Source organism: Colletotrichum destructivum, chromosome 2 (assembly GCF_034447905.1).
Source record: "Colletotrichum destructivum chromosome 2, complete sequence".
Lineage (NCBI taxonomy): Eukaryota > Fungi > Ascomycota > Sordariomycetes > Glomerellales > Glomerellaceae > Colletotrichum > Colletotrichum destructivum.
Window position 1 is genome coordinate 4,654,079 of NC_085897.1, and position 23,983 is coordinate 4,678,061.

Below are 23,983 nucleotides of genomic sequence, written 5' to 3' on the forward strand. Positions count from 1 at the left end.
AAGTGGTTTGTTTTCATTAATGGTTCATTAAACGCCCCAAAACTTTACAACCATCTGTCCCATAACCCCCTTAACGTGAGCTACTCAACGATGAAGGCTTGCAGGACAGCTACACGCAACGCCGGCGCGTCTCTTACAGCTCAGAGATGCGCCGCCGTGGCCCGCCGCCATGCCAGCTCTGGCCCCCGCCGTCCCGGTGAGAAGTCGGGCCTGGGCAAGGCAACTGCTTTGCTTCTCACTGCAGGAGCCGCGGGTAGTCTGTACTACGCCGACGATCACTTCAACGGGCCCCTGAAGCAATACTTCAGCCCCGAAGCAGACAAGGATGCTGAGCTGCACAAGCCAAAGTACCAAAAGGCCGAAATCGAGTTCGAGAAGGAAAGGAAGGCTGCACTGTCAAAAGAGGAGAACCGTGATCTTATCAGCTCTCAGCATCTTCAGGTCAAACAGAGCTGGGAAAACCCTGGGGTCTACGCTTGGGGTTCCAATGTGGGCAAGGTGATCGATCCCAACTCCAAGGAGACTGTCGTCAAGCTTCCGAGACGGATCAAGTATTTCGATGGCCAGCTGTTGAGGGACATCAAGTTATGCCAAGATTTTGGTGCGGCCGTCACGGAGAAGGGCAACCTTGTGCAATGGGGCCTGGGTTTCTCAAACACGGACCCGTCGCCTGTCGAGACGCTCAAGGGCAAGGATATTTCCAAGATTACCATCTCCAACGACCGCATCATCGCACTCTCGTCCAACGGATCGGTGTACTCGGTCCCGGCGTCACAGAGCGGCTTGGTGTCAGGCTCAAAGTCGCTGCAACAGCCGCAACAGTCCTCGTCGTCCTGGATCCCCTTTTGGAGCTCGGTTGGACCAGAGTCGGTCAGGTTCAGAGACCTGACGCCCAAGAACCTAGGCTGGGGCGAGAAGGTCACCGACATCAGCAGTGGCCTGCAGCACAGCCTGCTGCTGACCTCCAAGGGGCGCGTCTTCTCCGCCGCCGCCAGCACGGTCGAGTTCCCTTCCAAGGGCCAGATGGGCGTCCCGGGCCTCAGCTGGACCTCGCGTCCGGCCGGGCCGTACGACCAGCCCCATGAGATCACCGGTCTGTCGGGCTTTAACGTCGCCAAGATTGCCGCCGGCGACTTCCACTCGGCTGCTCTGACTAAGGACGGCAAGCTCTTCACCTTTGGCGATAACACATACGGCCAGCTCGGGCTGCCAGCGGAGCTGATGTACCAAAAGGTTGACGCGCCGGCTCTCCTGCCCACCGCTAAGCTCTATGCCAACACCGGCCTCATTCCTAAGATCACGACCATCGCCGCTGGGGGAAATAACACCTTTTTCACCGTGGACGCGACGGAGGCTAACAGCGAGGACGCTGGTGGGGACCTCGCGCCGGCGCGCCGCATGCCCAAGGTCACGGCAGATCTCTGGGCGTGCGGCCAAGGCGTCTACGGCGCCCTCGGCACGGGCAAGTGGACGCACGTGACGGCTGGGCCGGTCAAGGTCAAGGCGCTGTCGTCGCTCTTCGAGTTCGACGAGAAGAACAACTGCATGGCGCCGATACGGTTGTCCCACGTCTCGGTGGGGAGCACGCACGCGTCGGCGACCATGGACAACGTCACGCGAACGGGGGCCACGACGAGCACCTCGGATCACGACACTAATTGGGGCGCTGACGTGCTCTTCTGGGGCGGCAACGAACATTACCAGCTTGGCACGGGCAAGCGCAACAACCTGAACACGCCGAGCTACATCGGCACGTTGGACGGGGGCGCTGGCGACGCGCTCTTGGGCCGGGCGGGCGAGGTGCACCGGTTCCAGCTCACGCCCCGGCAGACGGTCCGGCTGGGCAAGGACGGCAAGGGCAGGAAGGTCACTCTGGAACAGAAGGTGGAGTGCGGACGGTTCGTGACGGCGGCTTACTCGGCGGTTTAGTCGTGGACGATAAGGTCGGCGACTTTGTATGTTTCAAGAGGGAGAGTGTCGAGCTCTGCTAGACTAGGGATGCTAGGGGGAGGGGCATCAATACTGTACTGTACTATTAGGTAGGTATGCGGGAGGATGTTGGATATTGTAAGGATATAACCCTGTAATTTTACAAACCCGAGGGAGGGAGAGCGACGCAGGGAAGGGAAAGCTGTCCGGCTTTTTCGGGAACAGGTTGAGATGACGAGAGGCCGCGAAGGACGTCGGCGACGCGTCGGAGATGTTGTTAAGCAGGCTCATATAATCCTCCGTGTTTTCCGCGCGGCAACGCTGTCGAAGCCTTGGCAAGAAGAATTCAACTCTAATTGTACGATATTCGCCCGCAGGACGGGTAGGGGAAGGTTCCAGAGTCTGGCGCACGACGTGAATCATTGAAGTCGGGCCAGCGCTTGGCAGTGGTTCAAGCGGAGAGGGTTGGCGGCACTGGACGGACAGACGGCACAGAACTTGCCGAGAGAAAGAGGAAGGGGAAAATGAGGAGGGGGCAAGGGAACGCGGGCTTGGCGGCCAAGCTTAGCAGTGTCAGTGGCAGTGGTCGGTCCGTCGACAGAGTTGTTCTAGAAGCTTGTCATTGGGAACCGCGAAGTCGGTTAGGGAACCAGCAGCCAAGTACCGGCCGGCGTGTTGGGAGTCAAGTAGACCGACCAGGAGTCAGACCTCGGGTCGTGCTTCTTGTGGAAGGGCCAGGGAACCACGAGTTAGGGGAAATGCCAAGGGACGCGAGACAGACAGCCTAGTTCTGCTCCGCGCGTCTTTTGTGCTACTCCCCCCCCTCTTATGATCGCAGACGGGGTTTTTATCTGGTCACGTATACCGCCGGACTGGTGGATGACCAAAGGGGGTGGTCGGTAGACAATACGAAGGAGTGGATGGCAGACACGGCAGGACGGCAGGACGGCAGGACGGGAGAACGGGAGGGCGGGCGGACAGGAGGAAGTGGTTGGTTGTACCAGTAAACCAGGCGCATCGGCAGGTTGACATCCAAGTCTCATGTCTTGCTGCGCGTTCAACAAACGAGATGGGAGGCAGCAGGTTGCATTTTTGGCAATTGTAGTGGGTAGTTGTAGTTGACTCCAACTAGTGCTTACCTATCAGCCTGCAACTTTGCCCAAAGTAAGTCAGTTCATATGCGCCGATCGAATCTGTAGACGGTATGGGTTGAACTATGAACATGACGAGCATCATTTGACCGTGTATGCTGTTACATCAGCCGATCAGTCAGTAGTAGCTCAAGCACAAGCAAAGGAAGTTGGTTGCGTGTCTCATTGGCGTGATGACTGACCCGTCGGCAACGGGGATTCTGTGACAAATGGCCCGGCGCTCACAGCTCAAAGAACAAGAAAATAAATAATAACCTGGACGAACATGTCGCCCATAGACCGATAGACCTCTGGCTCTCCTCCAACGCAAGCCCCCCTTTATAAATATAAATAAATAAAAACCACCTGGTTTTGGGACGCTTGCCGTTCCAGCGTTGGCCCCCTTTTCCATTTCAAACGCCGGCTGGCTGCTCGCTCAGAAAGTTCTGCAGCAAAGCCACTGCAGCAGCCGCCTCAGGAGTCAGTGCCACTGTCTCCCAGCTCCTCGGGACGCGGCGGCGGCAGGGCGGAGGCTAACAGGGCATTGCCCCACGTTGGCCCGAGATTGCGGCAACCAGGCGACCCATCCCACTCAGCCTGAGGTGCATACAGATATCAACCCTGCCCCCCTGCCAGTCCCTGGACGCATCGGCAAGACACCCAGAGGTGGCCATTGGACCTTGTCCAAGGAATTTTCGACCATTCATCGCCTCCTACGGTTTACCATGCCATGCCATACCCATGCTACCACAACCCCCCTTTGCCACGACAGCTCACAGCCGGCAGCCTCGTCTTGACACTCTTCTAGCGTACCCATGTCCGGCGTGGTGGCATACTTCCCTTCTGCTCTCGACGTTTCTTTTTCCTTGGCCTCCGTAGTCACGTTCCGCTGTGGGGGAGGAAAGGCATCATGTCCCGGGGTCATTCACACCCAAGGTCGGTAGCGTAAAGTCCTCGATACCCGCCTTTTCTCTCTTACTCTCGTTGTAATCAAAATCTCTACCGTGTTGTAGTCGTGGCAATTTCCTCCTCTCATCCACCCCGCCACCCTCACTGCCTTCTGGTTCTGCCCTTTTCCCCTCCCCCCCCCCTCTCTTCTTTCTTCTTTCTGAAGATATTAAGCCCTGGAACACCTCACTCACCCTTCTGATGGGCGGCAGCCTTTGGCACGTGCCCCCCAAGTGACACTGCCAGGACCCCGACTCGTGACGCACGAACTGAGTGTCCCACCTGCACCCCCTCGAGGTCCATCCATGCGACCACTTTACAGTAGATCGCCAGGAACACCCACTGCTTCACGTCTCTACGTTTCGTTCCGTTCTGCCCATCCAACTTATTTGGCTTCAGCCACCTGGACGGTGCCCTCCATTGCCTCTTTGCGCCGCCGCTGCTGCTCTTCACACCACGACGCGGATTTACTCCCATCCTTTTCCTTCTCTTGGTATATAATTAAACCAAGCCGACGCACCCTTCCTCCCTGCATCCTTCGTCCCCCCTTCCTTTGGATGCCCAGCTCGACCAACGAATCAAGGACAAAATCCCCGTCATAAGCCCGACATTCTTTACCCCGAAAACCCGCATTACAATTTACGCAGTTCGGCTCATTCGCCGCCTGCAGCTCCCCGTTCCGCTGGGCCACACCACATCCAAAAAAAGAAAGGAGCTTCCTGCGACCTGCCCTGCCGTCTTTCCCACCATCCACTCCCCAAAACTCTGACGACATTCCAGCCTGCCTGCCTACTTATCTACATAACCGACTTTGACGCTACCCGTCGCTCTCCGCCATCTTGCCGTCGCCAACCTCGCCGTTGCTAACCTTTATCCTCCCTCGCCGCCCGTTGCATCTCGCGTCGTCCGCTCTCCCCTCCGCACGGCACTCCGTCGTCACGTTTCGTGTGACAGCAGCTTCTTTCGCTGCAACCCACAACATGGACCATCTCCCCAAATTCCGCAGGAAACCAAAGATCCCAACAATTTCCACGACAGACGTTAAGGCCCCTCCCTCCCGAAACGGCTTTGACGAGCAGCCGCCCCAGCAGATCTATCCCTCCACCAACACCAACAACAACACCAACACCGTTACCGTCACCGGCGGCAGGTCGCCAACCCCGACGAAGCCCGGCTTACGCAAGTCGGCCTTTCGCGGTCTTCACCTGCGCGGCTCTGCTAAGCGCGGCCGCTCTCCACCCGCCGCCTCCCTGCCGCATTCGCCGCCCTCGCCAGCTATTGTCTCCCACGACGGCATTGCCTCCTCCCCGGCATCGTCAAAACAGAAAGACAAGGCTGGGAGTGAGAACGGGAACGGGAGTGGTAGCGCCGGCGCCAGCGCCAGCGGTAGCAAGATCGGCAGCAAGGACGGCTCTGTCGCGTCGGAGTCCGGGAAAAACAGCCACGAAAGCCCTTGGCCAAAGCCGAGGATCCCGGCTTTCCTCAACCTCTCGGTACCAGGTACGAGATCTCGGCCGCCTCGCAGACGTGGAGGCGCAAGGCGGGAGCTAACTGCTGGTTTGCCCCCAGATCTAGAGAACAAGTTTCAGGACCTCGTCTGGCTGGAACGCGAACGCTTGGCCGCCGGCCTGGCCTCCGACGCCGATGAGACCGCGAAATGGGGTTCCTACAAACAGACGGACATGCGCAGAGGCTTGCAGGATCGCTACTTTAACATCAAACCCTGGAACCACAACCGCATCAAGCTGCGCGTGCCCGCCGAGGAGCTTGACTACGTCAACGCCTCGACGATATCCCTCTCATCACCCTCGAACAAGGAGCTCCCTCCCTTGCGGTACATCGCCATGCAGGGCCCGACAGAGAACTCGCTCGACTTTGTTTGGCGCATGGTCGCCGAGCAGCTTACGTCTCCTGTCGTTATCGTCCAGCTCACGAGCTTTTTCGAGAACAACCAGGTCAAATGCTTCCCTTACCTGCCCATGGACGATACACAAGGCCCCTGGGCGATAAATGAGCTGGATGGCTGGAGCGACGGCTGGGGCGCCACGCTGAGCTTCGACTCGCTCACCACTTTGGAGGACGGTGCCATCGAAGTCCGCAAGCTTCTGTTTCGCGTTGGTGAAGAAGAGGAGGACCGCATAATCTGGCATCTCCTCTACACCAAGTGGCCCGACTTCGGCGTCCCAGCTGTCGACGACCTCGCGAGCTTCTTCACACTCATGCGCCTGTCGCGCGAGTACAACACGGCGCCCGAGAACCCGCGCATCATCCACTGCAGCGCGGGCGTCGGGCGCACGGGGACCTTTATCACGCTGGAGCACCTAATGCGCGAGCTGGATGACGGTGCGCTCGACGACTACGACGGCGCGGGCGAGGGCGACGATCTCATCTTCGCAACCGTCGACGCCCTGCGCGAACAGCGCCGCAGCATGGTCCAGGCCGAGTCGCAGTACCTGTTCCTATATCAGGTGCTGCGCAAGCTGTGGCAAGAAAAGTATGACGTCGAGGACAGCGACGGCGACAACGAGCCTGCGGCTAAGAGGCTCGAGGTCGAAGAGCTGCCGACATGACTGGCGAGGCACGTCGAGTCACCCCTGACATTGCAAAGACATTTCGTTGGGTGATGGACGCAGCAATCTGCGATTAATCGAGATATACTGTGGCAGTATAGCATTTGTAACTTTTACCTCATGTGTACCAAAGTAGGCAGCATACCCAGGCGTTTTATTTTTTTTATATCTTGTTTCTTGGGGAGAGAGAGCCAACAGACGAAATCTGAGCATACGCCCCACGAGTTGGGCTGGGAGCTACACGCTCTATATTGGGCGCGGGCGGGTTGTCACGCGAATAGCATGAACGGGTTGAGGATGCCCCGAGGAGGCTCACAAAAGAGCAAGAAAGCTCAGTCTTTGAATGGTGAGATGCTGTAGGAATAGAGTCTGGTTAAGCCTCCGTCGAGAACGGAATAGTGGGAGTTGATACATACCCTCGTGAGAGGGCATTTTCGGTCATACACATGCCTTCATGCTTGATGCTATCGGGCGATAACGCCGTTCCAGAGGACGGGAAGATGGGCCCGACACAGGAAGCATCAAACTAGCACAGCTACGCGGTGCAGCTCTTCGGGTTGGGAGGCGACCTGATCTGACCTGGCAGAGCCTGTAGTCTGAGACGGGCTTGTGTATTCCGTTACGTGTTCGGTAGTATAATTAGCCCAAGATAGTTTGTGACGGAAGGAGATAGGAAGCAAGTCGTCTCCAAATGCCTCGAGGACACACTATGACAGGCCATCTTTCGATGCTCACGCCGCCCTCGCCTGGGGGGGGGGGAGCTACCTTCTCGACCAGGGTCTTCACACCCATGCACGATTCTACAAATTTAGGAATTTGCTCTTGAGAGGAGGAAGCAAGGAAAAGCCGTACTCGCGCAATAGAGACGTTGAGCGGCGCAGCATTCAGTCGGGCAGTTGTCGCCAGAAGCCTGCGGCCTCCGACTTTTTCAAGACTTTGCGTTATGGGGGTTTTTTTTTTAAAAAAAAATGGGCTTGCAACAGTATCTCAGACTGGTTCGTGGCTGGCGGTGCTACCGTTTCGAGTAGGGCAAAGGGCCAACGTTGTGTCAAAAATCCAGTCTGCTTGGGGCGAAGAGGATGCGACGAGCGACACCTTGGGACAGAACGACTCGGCCCGACATACCAGCCCATCCCGTCTGGTTGACTCAGGGGTCCTTTTCTCCAATGAAGCTTCCTGCGAGGCCTGCTGATCATGTGCGAGGTCTCGTCCTGGATGAGCTGCTGGTAGATGGAATACCTCCTCGACTATGGCCATGACGAAGCAGCGTTATAGAGGTCGAGAGAACTCGGTCTGACTTTGGCTGTGCACCCTTGGCCGGCAGAAAGGAGGAGCCGCCCCCTGAGTCAGAAGTCTCTACGATTCTTCAACGTCCCAAGGTACTAAGATCCTCTGTACCGGATTTCGATCGTTGGCGGTGCGTACGCCGTTGCCGACCTCGGCGGCGTGGGCAAGAGTGTGGTGCGCCCCTAGGTGGCACGCAGGCAGCATCATCACATGGCGCATCATCCATCCCGGTTAATGCTGACCGGTTCCGTGGACTCGAGTTCTCGGTGTGGAACTTGGAGCCGGGGTGGTCAGCCGGGGTGCAGATTGTGTGGGAGGGCGTCCGGGATTGTCGTTTTGTAAGTTGCAACCATTCAAGGCCTATTGGCTGCTGGGCATGTATGTGATGCCCGAGAAACCAACTGAAATTATCATAGACCGGCAGGGTGAGGTGCGCTTTCCGTTAATCATGTTTCAGTGACAAGGCGGGCTGACTTTTTCGTGCGCATCCAACTGGCCGACAAGTTGCCCATGTTTTTGGCCGGGGGATGTCTTCAACGTCTTTGAAGACATATCCCCGGAATGATCGATCGCCAGAGACAGCTATCGCGGGCGATCCCCTAAAAACATTGATTGGCAAGACACCGACTACTCTTCCGATGGACCGTAAAGAAAGTGCAAAGCGGACAATTCAAAACCCACGAACGGAGCTTGTCCGTTGGGATCACGACCCCGGTTTCTACAATTTTGGGCGATGATGCCCCTCTTGGATCAACGTCTGATCGGCCGGAATGGAAGTGAAGGGACGGGCATCTTCGGCAAAATTACACCGAGGTCTGTCAACCGAAGCCGTCGGCTCACTTTCCTATCGTGGGTTCCGGTGGAAATTTGGCTGCCCAAGGCCCAGCTATCGAGACGACTGATGGAGAGACACAGGCATCTCCAACGTCCTGGGGCAGGTTTCACGAACGGAAGAGGAAAAGATGAGATGAAAGGGAGGGGGGTCCTACCTAGTGTGATGTGTGTATGTGTGATGGGTTTCGTTCGGACCGGCGCGGCTAATTGAGAGCCTGTCGGTCTTGGTACTCCGGGGTCGTTAGTGTCGTGTTCCTTGGTGTTGCTGTCGTGGCGTAAGAGGCGTGGTAGAGTGTGCTCGTAAACTAAGTCCGTAGATAGAGCAGACCTGGCCGAGTTTGATGCCCCGGGTCTCCACTAAGCTACGGGAAATTGACTTGATCGATACGGATACGCATGTATGATATACAGTTCGTTCGTCCGGCGGATAAGCCTGGCACCGGTGGAATGCGGGCCGCTATACAGACATTCGCAACAAAGGCTGCGTCTTGACAGAAGTCGGCACAGCCGGCAGCCTCGAGCAGGCCATGTGAGATGCGGGCCTCCTGCAGTGACATTATGTGCCGTCGTTACACGGCAGGAAAAGCACGGAGCATGTCGGGTTCACTCGATGCGAGTTGCAGCGCAACTCAGCGCAGCAACAGCAGCAGGGGTGGGTGGTTAACGGAGACGACGAGACAAACCAGCAAATGAAGGACGCCTCGATAATACCGGATTCAGCAAAGCAGCCGGCATGGAAGCGCGAAGGCGGAGAGTGCAACCGGTCGCTCTTTTTCTGTTGGTCGCGGTGATTCGGCTGGTAAAATGCGCGCGAGCATTCTGGAAACCATACTTCAAGGTTTGGACAAGATGCTTAAGTTCTTGCTGCAGAGCTGATGCTGTAGTGTGCAGGTAATGTGGTAGTGGGTGCTACCGTCATGTGCAAGGTTGACGTTGAAGTGCATGCACCATCAAGTGAGTAGCATGGCAGTGGATATGGTCTGTGCGTCATCATTCGTCCTTCGCTGGCGACAAGCGGCCGGCTTGCTTACCGAGCGCGGGCCTGACACATGGCAAAGGCGCATCGACTCATCGAGAGCTGCAGGGTTGGAGGATGAGAATGAGGATATCTTTGACTTGGAGACCGAGAGCGAGTCGAGGGCGGCACGAGCGCTTCCATCCGAGGAAGCGGCGCATATTGCAATCCCCGACTGCGACTTGGAAAACGAAACCTCCCAAGTTTGTCGTCGCACTTGTTCAATGCTTATCCAACAGTAGCTCGGCTTTTGTTTGGCCTCCTCAGCCCGGGGGTCGCAGACGACGTTTCCCGCGGGCGCCGGATCATGAAGCTTGAGCTTAGTCTGGTCAAGCGTCCAAGGCATCAGGCATGGTCTGTGATTAAGCCCTCATGGCGGCGGGGTCGACGGCCCCTTCCCAAGACAATGAGCGCTTCTTCCAAGGTCGGCGCAACTTTTGTACTGGGCATGACGGTGCAGGTGTGTGTGGATGCACAATCGATAATGTGTGGATGGGATGAGGTGGCCCAACGGGCGGCAGTTGAGAGCAGAAGCGAGGCTGTGTTGGGACAAGAGGAGGACGAGGCTCCATGCGACGGCCCTTGGAACAGAGGCCACAGTCTGCGGTGCAGGTTGGGAGGTGTCTTGGAATGGCGATGTTGAGTCGCGGTAGCGTCTGGCGGTGAGGCGGGGGAAACGAGGGCGCATGAGTTCTGATAGACGTCGAGGTCAAGTCGACAACGCTGTTGCTGGAAGATTTCTGATTGATTTACGGACGACCGAAAGCATGAAGACGAGATAAGCCATTCTGCTGTGACTTGTCCCGCACCGAACCCCAAGCGATCCGGGGAAAGTCAGTTCCTTGAAATTGACAGTTCCTAGCCAGATATCTAGGTGGGCAAGGCGAGGCAAGTGTGTAGGTAGCGTCCGGGCGTTCATTTGTGACGCGCGGATAAATCCCAGTAGGCCTCTCGGATGTATTGGATGTTCTCGACGAAGTGCGGCCGAATCGATGTTGGAGTTGTTGGTTTCATTCCACACACGCTCTCCACGGAAGCGGTGCTGTTGTTGCCGGGTAAGCCTACACCGCCGGAAGAGTAGCAAGGTGTTACAAGGCCTGCCATGCAGTGCGTGCAGCGACACGTCGTCGTCTCTCGAGGCAAGAGCGACATGACAATGATATTTTGGTTTCCACGAGTGATTCGTCGAGTCTGGGCTTGCAGGGCTTTTGCCCAGCGACGAGAAGAGTCAGCCGGTCAAGCGACGTATCACATGTCTACGGATCTTCGTCGCCATGAACAAAGTGGAATGGGGATGAATTGGAATTGAAACCGGGGTAACACGGCCATGCCTGGTCCGAGGGCGGGCGGTGGGCAGCGACGACGCAACGGGTTGAGACGGATGGATTGAGTTTGCAGAAGACAGAGCCCCCGTTGGAATTCCCTCCGGAGGTGGTTTCTGAATGCTAGGCACTTGTTGGAGGCGGCTGTTGGTACTCTCGTGAGTCGTCGGCCTTTCGTCTGGTGTTTTGATACGTAAGATCTCATGTCCTTTTGTGACCGAACGAGTCAAGGAAGAGGGGCGCTAGTCCTTAGTGCCGCCGGTAATGTTTCCGAAAGTCGCGCTGGGAGACCAGGTGGTGGTGCTAGCCTGCTGCTGTCGAGGAGCCTTGCCCGGTGCGGTTAGAAGAACAGGAGGTGAGGTCCATCTCTCCTCAAGTGCTTAGCATACCCTGCCGGGGTTTCTCTTTCATTTTTCTTTCCACAAGATGACGAGGGGCAAGTGAAAGTCGAGAAGGAACAGTAGTGGCAAGTTGACAATTGACGGTAGCGAGCTACAAAGACACGCACGCTGGTGGAAACTCGGAAGGGCTAGGCCGTCTGTCAAGACTCAAGAAACGGAAACCACCAAGTGACCCTAGGGCTAAGGCAGCAACACGGAGGCTGATGTGTATGAACACCTGCCAATCCCCGACGACTGTCGACCGACGAAAGATGAGTGCGACTGAAGGCAAGACTGGGGCACATCCGTAGTGGAGGAAGGAACACGGGGAGCCCCGCATCGCCTCATCCCCTCCTTCCCAACTCTCACTCGTGCAAAACCGACCCCCCCAGACTGGTGCACGAACTCAACTCTCGAGAGGGAAGGAGCGATACCAACAACCTACTTGCTTGCGGTTTTAGACAGAACGAGATTCGGAAGCGCGCGGGCGACGCTAGGACGTGGATAGGATGCTCTCTCTCCTCTTCTCGCTTGATAGTCTTGTCCCAGGTACTATAAGGATACCTTTACAGATACCTAATTAGGTACCTGTATAGGATAGGTAAGTAGGTAGGTCGTTATTCCGAATGCTCGTTCGCCTAGGTCACAAACCCATTAGGGGGAGAAGAACACCATAATGCGAGAGAAACCCCCAAAAGGAAACAGCCCAAAACATGGACCGTTTTCTGCCCCCTCTCTCCCTCTCTCCCCCTTCGTCACTCTTTGGTTTTGCCTCATCGGCCGATGACCGCGGTGCAAGGTACTCTAACTAATACCTCGCATGCCGCTCACGTTCTGCCAAGCCTTTTGTTTCCATCGAGGTCACGACGGGGTATCTCGCCCACCTTCCACAGCGCATGGTATACCTACGGTGGCCGAACTCTACCCGTGACCCTGCATCGAGACCGCCTCTGCGAGCAATCCAAAATTTCAATGGGGCGAACCAGGGCGGCAGAGCCCAAGCCAGAAAACCGCCCAGCTGCCCTGCCCGTGTGCCACGGTGCCATGGTGCCACCGTCCTGCATCTCCCAGACGGCCGTGCACCCGTTCCTGGTCTCGGTCTCCCAAAGGCCCACCCGCTGGAATGCTTCTGGAAGATGTGGGCAGTCCACACCCCTCGTCTGGGCCTTCTTCCATGGCACCTCGTCACATCCTGGCAAAAGCCCACAGGCCCTGCCACTGGTGGTCCAACTGGGTCGGTGCTTGCACGCAATTAACCAGGTGCATCCGACAGGGGCCGGCCGCCGGCCCACTCAGTAAGCCAGTAACTATTACCGATTTGCCTGCGGTTGCGTCGGGGTTTGGCCTCCTACGTAGGTGATGTTCGTACACTACCATCGTGTCATCGACAAGGAAGCTTTGGACCGGGCAACAGACCACGGAAAGAAAGAAGAAAGCTGAACAGGGCCTGTCGGGGGTGGTCGGTCCTTGGGCTCGGAATAGGTCAGGGCTTTGGGAACTGAAAGAAGCCCAAAGTTCTCGGCAATTAATCATCGGGTACGGATAGCACGACGGAGAAGCGCAGTCTGATTGTTTACGAATAGTCTGGCGTTGCTTTGCTGGGTGACTTCAGCAGTGCACAAATGCTACTTGTTGCCTCCCTTTCGGAGCTGTTTTCGATCGTCACCGGCAAGGCAATCTGTCTCGAACTGCTTCCGGAACGATTTGCCCTGTCCTCTGCCCCATCCTAACGCCGTATAATGCCGCAAGTATGGGTATTTCTGGCGATTCACGGGAAAGAGAGGAGAAAAAGGAGGGAAGAAAAGACATTGGCCATGTGCGGGACTGTTGCACCAGAAAGGCGCATCTACATTAGCTCATTCTCCAGCAGCTAACGTACCGTCAAACCATGTCCAATACGAATCAACCACTAGAACCTTCAGAGTCCCCGCCGCCTCTCGTCTCGCCTGCGGTATTCCTATGGTCTCTGCGAGACTCCGACCTAGCTAGCGCGTACCGCTGCTACAGAGCAACTGTTTACCTACAAAGAATCCAATCGTCTCCATCCAAATGTCCCGGTCTCCCCGTCCTCTCCCGGCATGGCTTCAACCGCCCCCCACCGGCACGCGACGGCAAGACAAGTACGACAACGACGACTCACAAGGGGGCTGAGAGGAGCCGAGGACGACAATGGAACGTTGGCCTTTCCGCCTCTGTGGGGTTTCCGAGTTCTAGAGCGAGTCAACAGCCCGGCCCCATCACGTCCAGGTCGTTCCAGGTCGTCGTCGTCGTCGTCGTCTCCCAAGGCCCGGGTTCCCCTCATTCGCTGCTGCTTCTTCTCACTGCCATTTCTAAGTTCTTCGAGGTCCCGTTCCACCTACCCTCCCCTACCAACCAACCCCCCAGTGCGCATCGCATGTGCCCAATCGCCAGATGTGCGTGCGGCGTGCCCAAAAAAAGTCCCGCCTTCCAAGTGCAGCCCGTCCCGAGTCGCCGGCAGACACAAGGGAGTTCGGGTACCGAGTCCTAACTTTCAAGGCACTGGGCGCATACTTGGATACCTACTTAGTTCTCAGGCAGCTGAAGCCTCGACGATACCTGCGGACAGCGTTGATCAACACGCAGCAATAATACCCAGGGTGTCAGGACCGATATTGGATGCCTTTCTCCCGCTGTTTTGTCCGTGACGATGACCTCGATCCTAGGTCTAGTTCTCGCCCGCCGGGGTATCCTCCCACTGGGTGCTCGTAATGGGCAATGGTCACCGGACCGTCGCCTCAGGACCCATTGAGGTTCCCTTTTTCTTGCATGGGATTCCGTTTTCTCTAACCTTTTTCCCCTCTTGGTTTCCCCCCCCCCCCCCCCCCCCCCCCCCTCTCTCTCTCTCTCTCTCTCTCTCTTCATCTATCGTATCTAGCTTTCAGCCACTCATAATCGACACATTACGAGTGCCCGTGTCAGTTCCCATTTGACCCGCCGTCACACGGCGAAGAGAAACTCTGTATTGCTAGTCCTCATGTCCAACCTGACAGCCTCGGAGGGTATTATTGTCACTCGGATTGACAACCTACATGCTACTGGGGGTTAGCGTAGCAGCAGCAGCAGCAGCAGCCGTTCGTGTATCATTCACCAACTCCCGTCAGTCCGGCCGCCGGTACCGTCGTTGCTACTTACCACATGCAGTTGGCCAGCATCCTCGACAGCCAACCAGACCAGACTAGACCGGCCATCCTATCCCATCCCATCCTAAAGCCGGACGTTGCGAAGTCCATCAAGCATCGAATCGCCCTGCATCGCATCCGGCCGGGACTTCTCACGCTCCTCATACGACACGAACCTGCGCTTTCCAGGATCCCCTCCCATTGTCGCTGCTGATGTATTGTTAGCGTTCGCGGCTGCAATTTCTCTGCACGTCGGCCTCGTCCTCGTTCTCTTTCCGTTTGCCAACTTGGGGTCGTCCTTGGTCTTCCTTGACCTCGACCTCGACCTCATCCTTGACCTTGGCTCCCTCGCCCGTTCATCCACCCCTCCTTGACCAAATTGGATCGTTGTTGCTGCATCCGCACCACCCACCCACTTATTCCATTCACACACGCCCACCTCGCTCTCTCACTGTCACTCTCTCTCACCCTCCCTGTTACTCTTTTTACTTACTCACTTCCCCTCCCACACGCACACGCACACCCACAGCCATAACCACACACACACACACACAACTTATTATTACCATCACATCCGTACACCTCGTTTCCCCAAACACCATTTTAATAATCTGTTTTCCTTCTTTTCCTCCCGCTCCAACTCGCCCAGCTTCGGACCCCTTGTCTTCTCTCACAAATCGACTGCTTTTCCCGTCATCCCGAGTGGCCGAGTTGCCGTTCGAAACGAGGCGTTTCGCTCCTTCACTCACGCACTCACTCACTACTCAGAACCCCTGTTGATTACCTCGCGCCGAGTCTTTCTTTTCTCTCCCCCCACCCTCATCAGTCTTGGGCCATTTGCTTCGTTGCGCATTGCGCTTATCTCTTTTTTGGCGAAAACAAACAAGATCCGGATACGGCTTGGGGAAAGGGGGATAGAATCGTCATGACATCAATAGTGAGTTTGCTTTTCTCCTAATCTCCCCATCTACCTACCCTTCTCTTCTCTTGCCCAGACAGTATTTGTACCACCTCGTCATCCCTTATGCCCCAAACTCAAGTTTCCCTGGACCAGCAACCAATCTCGATTGCAGTATCTTGCGGTCCCCGGCCGTCAAACCTGCCCGTCCCCCGTCGTGTTATTGGCGAGAGCCGCTCGTTCACCGCCTCACCGCTTCCCACATATCAGTGCGCATCCCCATTCTCTCCGTCTTCCCCGTCCTCCCAAACATACCCAGACAAGCTAGACACGAGACACCGGCAATCAGGAAAGCATCCCCCACGACCGGGGGCCTGCCTGTTGCACCCGGCCTCGCCTTGCCCAACTTCTCATCCCGTCCTATCTACTCCCATGTTCCAATACCAATCCCGCAATACATACTCCGTCTCCTAATTAGCACCCCCTTCCATCTCTTGTCCTCCCTCATTCCCACGCCCAAACCCATTCACCACCACCAGTCCTCCACCACCACCCAGACCCCCTTCAGACTTCCCATAAGAATGGGACTGCGCCGCCATGGCCTCCTCCATGCTTGTTCGCATACACCCTGCCTCTCACACACTCAACTCTACCCACGGGCGCATGCCACGACTCGTATATCCTGGGCATAACCTGCACCACCGTCCCCCGTTATCGCCGCCTCCCTCCACCATCGTCATGTCTGCACTTGTTCTTTGAGACACCCTTCTGCTCTTTGTTGTAGTACGAGACTACTGCGTTGCCGTGGCTGTCTTGTCTCATCTCGTTCACACAAGATCGCTGCATCCCTCACCATGCGCTTCCCGTCGTTTGAGGATACCTTCGTCACTCGCGAAGACAGCGCAACAATGCCTCAATCACCGAACTCGCAGTCGCTAATGACCGGCCTTCAGCTATGCCTCGCTCACTACTGTGACCAACATGGCCCGACCCCGCTCATGGTCACCGAGGGCCTACCCGTTCCATGCACCACATGCTATGATGATGGCGCTGCCGGTTATGCCGATCAGGACCAGCTCCGACCCCGGACCAGCGCCCCGGCGACAACAGGATCTCTGAACCAGACTATGGCCATGTCCGATGCCCTGCGCAACATGCACCTCAACGCCCATCGCAGCTCGTCTCTGCCCGCCTCCGAGAATGAAGCTCAGGTCCAGCGCGCCGCCATGCTTCGTGCTTCCGCCGCCAACTCCCCGGCCTCGCCACTGTCGCCTTCGGCCATCGAGACTCCACCCGATAGCCCCCGCCGCATATCAGAGCAGCAACCACAGCCACGACGCGACTCGAGTTTCCGCCGAACCTACGACGAATATGTCACAAAACGTGCCGGCCCTTGCGACAACTGTGCGTTGACACTGCCTCAGCGACAAGGAGGTAAAGACAAGACCGATATGAAAGCCGAGCGCGGCCCTACCTTGCGCACTCGCGCGCCTTACGCGAGAGTGTACGGGCAATCATCACCACCAGCTTCGCAAACCTCGTCTGCTAGCGATACCGACGGTGAAAGCCAGCCTGAGCGAATACATCGACGAGCAACGGGCTCCTCCACGACACGATCTAGCATGTCTTCAGGGAGACACACGAGCCATACCCACTACCTCGACTATACCTCAACTCACGAGCCCCTCATCGCGACTTCCTTCTCTATCGTGCGGTCCTCGTGTCTGCGCACCTTGTCACTGGAGACACTCCCTCGTGCGCCCGCCAATCTCACACCGAGCGCTTCGCCACAGTCAAGCAACATGCCTGCCTTCGTCACGACACATAGTGCTGGAGCTGCAGCCTCCGGGGGCCCTATCTTCTTCGGAGACCCCGTCAACGGGTACACGACAGCCTACATATTCCGCATCCCGGATATGCACGCCCGAGGTCACAAGCGTGTGTATGCCTTCCTTGCACTGAGCACACACAAGGAGCGGCTGGCCATGAAAACATTTGGATTCATGGCTACCGCCTTCCGCGATCTCGCCTCCTGGATCCAACAACTGGCAGAAGCCGAAGCAGAAAAGGCGGCCGAGGCCAGCCCAGTGGGAGGCCCGCAACACCACAGCTCTTATCATACCATCAACAGACCGGATAGAGAGGGACCCGACCGTGGTGGCAGCAGCTTCCTCACTGGAGGCGGCGGCTTTTCAAGACGGATGGGAGGCGGCCCCGGCGGGGTATCTCTCAAGGCGCGTGGCCTTGCCGAGCTCGTCGGCATGCCTGATTTTTTCATTGATCTACACGCCAAGTTCGTCAAGCTTATGCTTGAGCTCGGCGTTGTGCTGAGCTCATAGTCACTCTGGTGGCTGTACATATACGTTTACGACACACTGTCTCTCTGTCCTCGTTTGCACGACGCTACGAGATACTACGGGGCAACCGAATCGGTAGCGCGCGGTGTTCACCTGCTTGGATGTCTACCCCGAGTTCGCTCTACAATATTTACGTGGAGCAGCAAGGGACTTTCAACCAACAAGCAGTAAATGGGTAATGCTAATTGTTAATTGCCTTTGCCCGCTGCTCAAAACGGAGAAGACGAGTCGGAAAAGGAGAGTTTGTGAAGGGAATGACGGATATACCCTCTTGCTGAGATGAATGTCATCTCATGCTGCACCCATGACTTTCTGCATCAGCGACGGTAGCATCGGAGTCTTGTTATCAGCCCTTTTTAATCGTTTTGCGAGTAAGCAGACTGGCTTTGCTACGGACTCGGTTGGGGGTTGGTTTTATTTCAACGAGTGGCTTGTTATATTTTCATAGCATGTATGGTCTGACGACTTCTGGCATGCCTTTTATGATTCACACTCTAATGCTTCATGTTTCTCTTTCGTCGTCTTTTCTATTTCCCCCGCTCCATTCAGACTTAGACGAAACGGCTTCCAGGCCATGGCTTATGGAAAAGAGGAGAGGGGAAACGGCTTTGGGAAAAGGGGAACGGGAAGGGAAAACACCATTTAGAGAGATGGGGGAAATCAGGTTTGCAAACAGGATCTTGGCAAAGGATAAAAACGTGTCTGGCAGAAATAAAAAATAATATCAGCGACAAGTCAAATCCCGGAGTCTCTTTCTATGTTAAGGTCCGATCGTCAAGTATATTACACTTGACAGTATCAACTGATTTTGCTCTCGCGCGTAGCACAGAGTCCGAGGTGTGAGGATGAAAGTCTGTCGTTCATCTGGTCGTCGTTCGCACACAGAATCTGTTCTCATCTGGGTATGTACTATATCGACGACAAGGCAATGTTTTGCGGGAACCTCGAGGTCAGGAAAGTGATTTGTGATAGGGAAAAGGGGGAGAGGGGGGGTGGGGGTTCCGGCCGCCTGGGAAGGACCTTGGCGTTCGAGAAATCGAGATGTCGTTGGGAGAACCCGAACTCCGGGACCCGAAGGAAATGGTGGGGACACTTGTCGTAGGTATCTATCTTCCCGTATCGCCCCGCGCCGACTTGGCATGCCCCCCAAGATCGTTCGGCCGGCGGCGGTGGTCTGGTCACCGCGCATGGAGGGGCTGCGCACGTTGGACAAGACGCCATTTTGCGGGCGCTTCCATGATCCATTCACCCGTTTAATGGCTGCCAACGATTAAATCTCCAGAGACCTCTCTCAATTCCCATCGTCCCGTAAGATTTCGTGCCTCACGCAGCCTTTCTTCGCCTGCCATATCACATCACTTAGCATATAGTTCATCGGGTGATCGTGCAGACGGCAGCGCAGCTTGTTTATCAAGTGTATTGTACAACGCGACGCCAAGCTTCGCTTACCAAAGCTTTGAAAAGTCTATCTCTTCCCTTGCCGTGTCCCCCGTGCCATAACATCGACAGCCTTGCCGCGTGCAGTTTGCCACCCCTCCCTTGGCAGACGCCCTCGTTTCCAAGCGCTTTTCCCGCCCGGGTAGCGCCTGTTGCTTATTTGTAAAAGTCAAACTTGTTCTCATCGCTCGTGCCCTTGACCTGGCTCGAGTAGGCATCCTCAAGGTCGCTCTGAATGATGTTGTAACGGTTCTTGCGTACAGCGCGAAGACCAGCCTCCTGCATGATGGCGGCGATGACGGCACCGCTCAGGGGATCGTTGCGGACAATCAAAGAGTCCAGGTCGACCTCGGGAGCGAGGCTCATCTTGCTGGCAATAGTAGAAAAGATGAGACGACGCTCGCGTCTATCTTTCAAGCTAGGGAATTCGATCTTTCGGTCCAGACGACCGGGACGGAGCAGCGCGGGGTCGAGGGTATCGGCTCGGTTGGTGGCCATGATGACCTTGACGTTGGCGGTCTGATCGAAACCGTCCATCTGGTTGAGGAGTTCCAGCAGAATACGTTGGACTTCACGATCGGCACCGGTCTGGGCGTCGAAACGCTTCGTCGCGATGGCGTCAATCTCGTCGATGAAGATAATGGCAGGAGCGTTTTCGCGAGCCATCCGGAAGACGTCGCGGACCATACGGGGACCTTCACCGAGGTACTTCTGCACGAATTCGGAACCAACAACGCGAATGAAGTTCGCCGTCGTCGAGTTCGCCACAGCCTTGACCAACATGGTCTTTCCCGTTCCGGGGGGTCCATAGAGCAACACACCACGAGGAGGGTCGATACCGATCTGCTTGTAGAGGTCGAAGTGTGTCAACGGAAGCTCCACAGCCTCACGGATCTCCTGCTTCTGCATGTCCAGACCACCAACGTCGGCATACGTGACATCAGGCTTCTCGTCGGCGCCAAGCATGGCGATAGAGGAGTCCGCTTCAGGAGGGAGGATGTCGACAAGGGCGTTCGAGTGACGGTGGAGAGCGACGGAAGACGACGGCTTGAGTTTCTCCCGGTCGAGGGTGGATAGGATACGGACGACGTAATTGGAGCCGGTGGAAGACTGTACGATGCCGGTGCTGCGATGGGATTAGCTATGGTGGGCTCGAGTGACTTGGGAGCTTTGTGTGGGGTCTGCGTACTTCTGGTCGATGGCCTCCATGAACTGGCCGATCACCAAAGGGACACTCTGAATCCGCTTGATCTCCTCCTGAGCCCGAACGAGCTCGCGCTTCAGACTCCTGCGACGGCGTGTCAGTGAACCAGATGACGTGCGGCGATTCCGAATGAGTCCCACCTCTGCTCATCTTTGATGTACTCTTCCTGCAGCTGTATGTACTCAAGTTGTCTTTGGAGCTTCTTCAGTGTAGCATAATCGTCACCTCCTTCCGTCGAGATGCCCTCAAAGTTCTCAATACTAGGAATTGTTGAGGGTGCCGTCTTCTTGTGAGGGACGGTATGGTTGGCCGGGTTTTCGACCAGAACGTCACCCATGGTGTCGGAAATTCGGCAGGTGTTGAAATCGTCGAAACGGCGCTTTTCTTAAGGCGAGTTATCTCGTCGATCGCAGCAAACGTAGGGTCGCAGGGAGATGGGCAGTGTCGTTGGCGATGGCGAGGTTGTTGTTTTCAAGCTCGACAGTCGTGCTTGCTTGCTCTAGCTTGCTGTAGGCGTCAATGGATACGCATGCAGCGTCTCAGCCCGGCTTAGTCAGGAACATCATCGAAGCTTAGTATCACGTGAGCGCAGCTCCCCAAGGCAGACCTTACTGGCTCTTTGTGGCTGAATGATTGGCTGAGCAGATGCCTTGGAGCAGGGCGGAGTGCCTGCCCATCTCAAGGACTGCGAGTGACTCCGATTGGTCAGAGTGGAGCCCATGGACCCCATGCACACTGTGGAGACTGCCCAAGGAGTGATCCCTGCCACGATGATGTGAGGGTCTCTCCCGCAATCCACTGTTAGAGGCGTCGGTGAGTGTCACTGCCGCACCTTAGCAATGCCTACTGCGCCGGCACCTGCCTCTTATCAAGCCTCCGACCCATGGGATGATGCGGGCGGTCATTCACCGGATGCCTCGTTAGGTCCCAGCACGGCAAGCAACCTAGCACTGTACAGTATCAGTCACAGGCACACCTATCTTCTCTTCGGTCTCGTAGTATTCCCAACCTTGACTCTTTCATCATCTTCCTTCGCCCCGACGATACACCACTGGTCTCTCCACCCAACAAGTCGCCTGGGTGTGCGTCCCTCCTCATCCTACCTTTCACCACTTTTGATTGCTCCCTGTCATTCCCGGAGTTAATCGTCCTCCGTCGGAGTCTCTCATTTCCCCTCTAATACCACAAACATCATGTCGTCGTCCATTGCGATCCCGATGACACCGTCGTCAGCCAACACATATCACCACCACCAGTCCGCCCAGGTTCGGGGTGCTACCAGCTCTTCCTCGTCGACGTACTCCAGCTCGCCTCGGACTTCGTCTCCTTCATCCGTTCAGAAGCAAAAGACGGTCCACGAACGCCGTCCTAGCCTTCTCAGTACGTGACCCCACCGTGCCTTACAGTAACAAAGCCCGGCCCCTTGCAGCCTGGCATAACATGGGTGTCTTTTGGTCGTCACTGGCTACTTGTTATCGCCTACTGACATGCTGGATAGGCTCTGCTTTATCGAAGCAAGAAAGCACTGTGATCAATATCGGCGAGCCTAACGGCACTCCCCGCCTGGTAAATTCGCTTACATCCTGTCGCATCGGACGCTGGCTGACACCCGTGATCAGATCACCTATCTCTCCTCAAGCCAAGGCTTTGCGTGGAACCCAGGTATGTCCCGACTTTCAATCAGCCTCCGCCCCACCTCAAGCTGATGGTCCATACCAGAGATCTTCCTGCCGTCTTATGTGGACTGCGACTACGTCCCCCTCGAGAACCGACGGGAACCCGTACACGAGATCGTCCTCAGCGACGAAGAGATCAACAACATGTTCCCCCAATAACGGTGCCTTGCGACGGCGACCTTGACGCTACACACGAATATCCACGTCTTGCGTGCTTTAGACCGACGATTCTCACGAGACATCCTTTCATTTCCATATTACGGCGTCCGGATACGACCTGTACCCCTCCCCAAGTCCTCTTAACCCTTTCATCAGACTGATTTACGACCTACCACGGCGGATGAGGCCAGGCCCGGACCGGTGACGTACGGGCATGGGCACACACTGAGTGGAAGCACAGTACATCCAGCATTTTTCCTCTTTTATCGGCACAACGGCCTCTTTCTAGTACCTGGGCTTGGGGGATCATCCGGGGGAGTTGCGACTTCATGTGGGCGAGACAAGGTTTCGCCGCGCTTTATTCCTTATCTGTTTGTTGCCGTTAGTTGGACCGAGGCGTTCCTAGGTTTTGCCAGTACATACCCTCTTCTCAACCTCGATCGTGTACCATGTCTTTTACTTTTGCTGCGGCTTTGGGATCTTGATTTTTCACCTTCCATAGTCCCATAGAGCCATAAGACACTGTTCCAGGCCCATTTTTCGTCATCGGCGACTAAAGCAATGAGTCCGGATGCTTGCGCGGCTTCCGGGCCTATCCGACGTGATTCTAACTCCAGAAAATATATGAGAGTTTGGATGGCCAAGGTAGCACAATTCGGCTGCCACACCAGGGTTACGGGTCATGTCAGCAATTGGACCGACCTCCTCAGCCCCTACAACTACAACAACAATTACAACGACAACACCGTCAGACATCAACCAACCACAAGAACAAGACCAAGTCGCTAATGTGCAATGCGGATAACTCAACATGCAAGTGACGAAACCCACCAAAAGCAGAACCATACTGACTTAATGTTCTGGTGAAACAGCATCTTCAACGTCTGACTCGAACCCTCCTACCTAAGTCGGCCTGCCGCCAGGCGGCCTGTTTGAGCGCCATTCCGCCTCAGATGGCGTCGAACCGCAGAGGTGAGAAGACAGGGAGGGTCCGGTTTCCAGTCCAGACCGACCGGCGCCACTGTGCGGTGTACTTTACCGCGCACCCGAGGACCATCATTCCCCAAAGATGATGCCCCGCTTCTTTCAGGCCTTCCCCATGCTGGCCCCCCTTTGCCCCAAAAGGTGCCACCAAGAAGCGTGGACCCCGCGCTGGATTCTCGGTGTTTGATTCGACGCTGCTACGACCTTACGGCTCGCCCTCCATGCAGGTCCGTCCCAGTTTGGCAGTCATAGCGCCGAGAAGCATGAACCTTGGGGAGAGGACCTTCATGAACGACAGACGTCGCCGGATAATAACTGGCAAACGAGAATCGTTGCTATCGGTGGCCGTCCTTCCCGAGCTGGTTGAGTGCGCGGTACGTTGTGGGCCGGTGAAGGAGCAGCTGACTACAGTATCCGCCCCCATCCGTCTGCTGGAATGAATGCATATACCCAGGTTCGTAGGGGAAGGGTAAATTGTTACTATCATTGGCATTGTCGTCATCCGCGGATTGTTGCCGTTGGCCTGGACTGCGATTCAGCAGTGCACTGCCCGTCCTCTTGTTTTCGAAGTCCCAGTGATTCTGGGGAATACAAAAAAACAAAAGGAAGAAAAAAGAAAGGGTTGGGAAATGACGAGCCCTTCGCTTTCATTCCTGGTGATGATTCTGCGCAGGATTTGTTACTGATCTCGCTGGGATAAGAAGTCACTTTTT

At 56.1% G+C, this 23,983-nt stretch overlaps 6 protein-coding genes across 6 annotated transcripts; 5 read left to right on the forward strand and 1 right to left on the reverse strand.

The window, feature by feature from the left end:
- Positions 1 to 90: 90 nt before the first annotated feature.
- Positions 91 to 1,929, forward strand: CDEST_03613 (Putative regulator of chromosome condensation 1/beta-lactamase-inhibitor protein II; the record flags this gene model as incomplete). Its single annotated transcript, XM_062919772.1, has 1 exon — positions 91 to 1,929. One exon carries the CDS (start codon positions 91 to 93, stop codon positions 1,927 to 1,929), a length of 1,839 nt encoding a protein of 612 aa, XP_062775823.1.
- A 2,301-nt stretch (positions 1,930 to 4,230) lies between these two features.
- Positions 4,231 to 7,013, forward strand: CDEST_03614 (Putative tyrosine-specific protein phosphatase). The gene has a single exon (XM_062919773.1). It carries the CDS (start codon positions 4,988 to 4,990, stop codon positions 6,575 to 6,577), a length of 1,590 nt encoding a protein of 529 aa, XP_062775824.1. The 5' UTR covers positions 4,231 to 4,987; the 3' UTR covers positions 6,578 to 7,013.
- Positions 7,014 to 14,151: 7,138 nt separating this feature from the next.
- Positions 14,152 to 14,929, forward strand: CDEST_03615 (uncharacterized protein; the record flags this gene model as incomplete). Its single annotated transcript, XM_062919774.1, has 2 exons — positions 14,152 to 14,186; positions 14,647 to 14,929. 2 exons carry the CDS (start codon positions 14,152 to 14,154, stop codon positions 14,927 to 14,929), a joined length of 318 nt encoding a protein of 105 aa, XP_062775825.1.
- A 1,378-nt stretch (positions 14,930 to 16,307) lies between these two features.
- CDEST_03616 (Putative folliculin) lies at positions 16,308 to 17,792 on the forward strand (the record flags this gene model as incomplete). Its single annotated transcript, XM_062919775.1, has 1 exon — positions 16,308 to 17,792. One exon carries the CDS (start codon positions 16,308 to 16,310, stop codon positions 17,790 to 17,792), a length of 1,485 nt encoding a protein of 494 aa, XP_062775826.1.
- Positions 17,793 to 19,215: 1,423 nt separating this feature from the next.
- CDEST_03617 (Putative AAA+ ATPase domain, ATPase, AAA-type, core, nucleic acid-binding protein) lies at positions 19,216 to 20,970 on the reverse strand. The gene is made up of 3 exons (XM_062919776.1): positions 20,592 to 20,970; positions 20,437 to 20,535; positions 19,216 to 20,373 (listed from the first exon to the last, which is right to left on the reverse strand). The coding sequence occupies exons 1-3, from the start codon at positions 20,786 to 20,788 to the stop codon at positions 19,404 to 19,406; spliced, it is 1,266 nt and encodes a 421-aa protein (XP_062775827.1). The 5' UTR covers positions 20,789 to 20,970; the 3' UTR covers positions 19,216 to 19,403.
- Positions 20,971 to 21,453: 483 nt separating this feature from the next.
- Positions 21,454 to 23,937, forward strand: CDEST_03618 (uncharacterized protein). The gene is made up of 4 exons (XM_062919777.1): positions 21,454 to 21,831; positions 21,950 to 22,017; positions 22,071 to 22,113; positions 22,171 to 23,937. Exons 1-4 carry the CDS (start codon positions 21,645 to 21,647, stop codon positions 22,284 to 22,286), a joined length of 414 nt encoding a protein of 137 aa, XP_062775828.1. The 5' UTR covers positions 21,454 to 21,644; the 3' UTR covers positions 22,287 to 23,937.
- The last annotated feature ends 46 nt before the right edge of the window (positions 23,938 to 23,983 follow it).

What these genes read in the sequence shown, in the direction of transcription:
- CDEST_03614 (XM_062919773.1), top strand. Translation starts at nt 4,988, where the DNA reads ATGGACCATCTCCCCAAATTCCGCAGGAAACCAAAGATCCCAACAATT.
- CDEST_03617 (XM_062919776.1), bottom strand. Translation starts at nt 20,788, where the DNA reads ATGGGTGACGTTCTGGTCGAAAACCCGGCCAACCATACCGTCCCTCAC. An exon ending in TACATCAAAGATGAGCAGAG is followed by an intron (nt 20,536 to 20,591) that starts GTGGGACTCATT and finishes ACGCCGTCGCAG; the next exon opens with GAGTCTGAAGCGCGAGCTCG. An exon ending in ATGGAGGCCATCGACCAGAA is followed by an intron (nt 20,374 to 20,436) that starts GTACGCAGACCC and finishes ATCCCATCGCAG; the next exon opens with CACCGGCATCGTACAGTCTT.
- CDEST_03618 (XM_062919777.1), top strand. Translation starts at nt 21,645, where the DNA reads ATGTCGTCGTCCATTGCGATCCCGATGACACCGTCGTCAGCCAACACA. An exon ending in ACGCCGTCCTAGCCTTCTCA is followed by an intron (nt 21,832 to 21,949) that starts GTACGTGACCCC and finishes CATGCTGGATAG; the next exon opens with GCTCTGCTTTATCGAAGCAA. An exon ending in CTAACGGCACTCCCCGCCTG is followed by an intron (nt 22,018 to 22,070) that starts GTAAATTCGCTT and finishes ACCCGTGATCAG; the next exon opens with ATCACCTATCTCTCCTCAAG.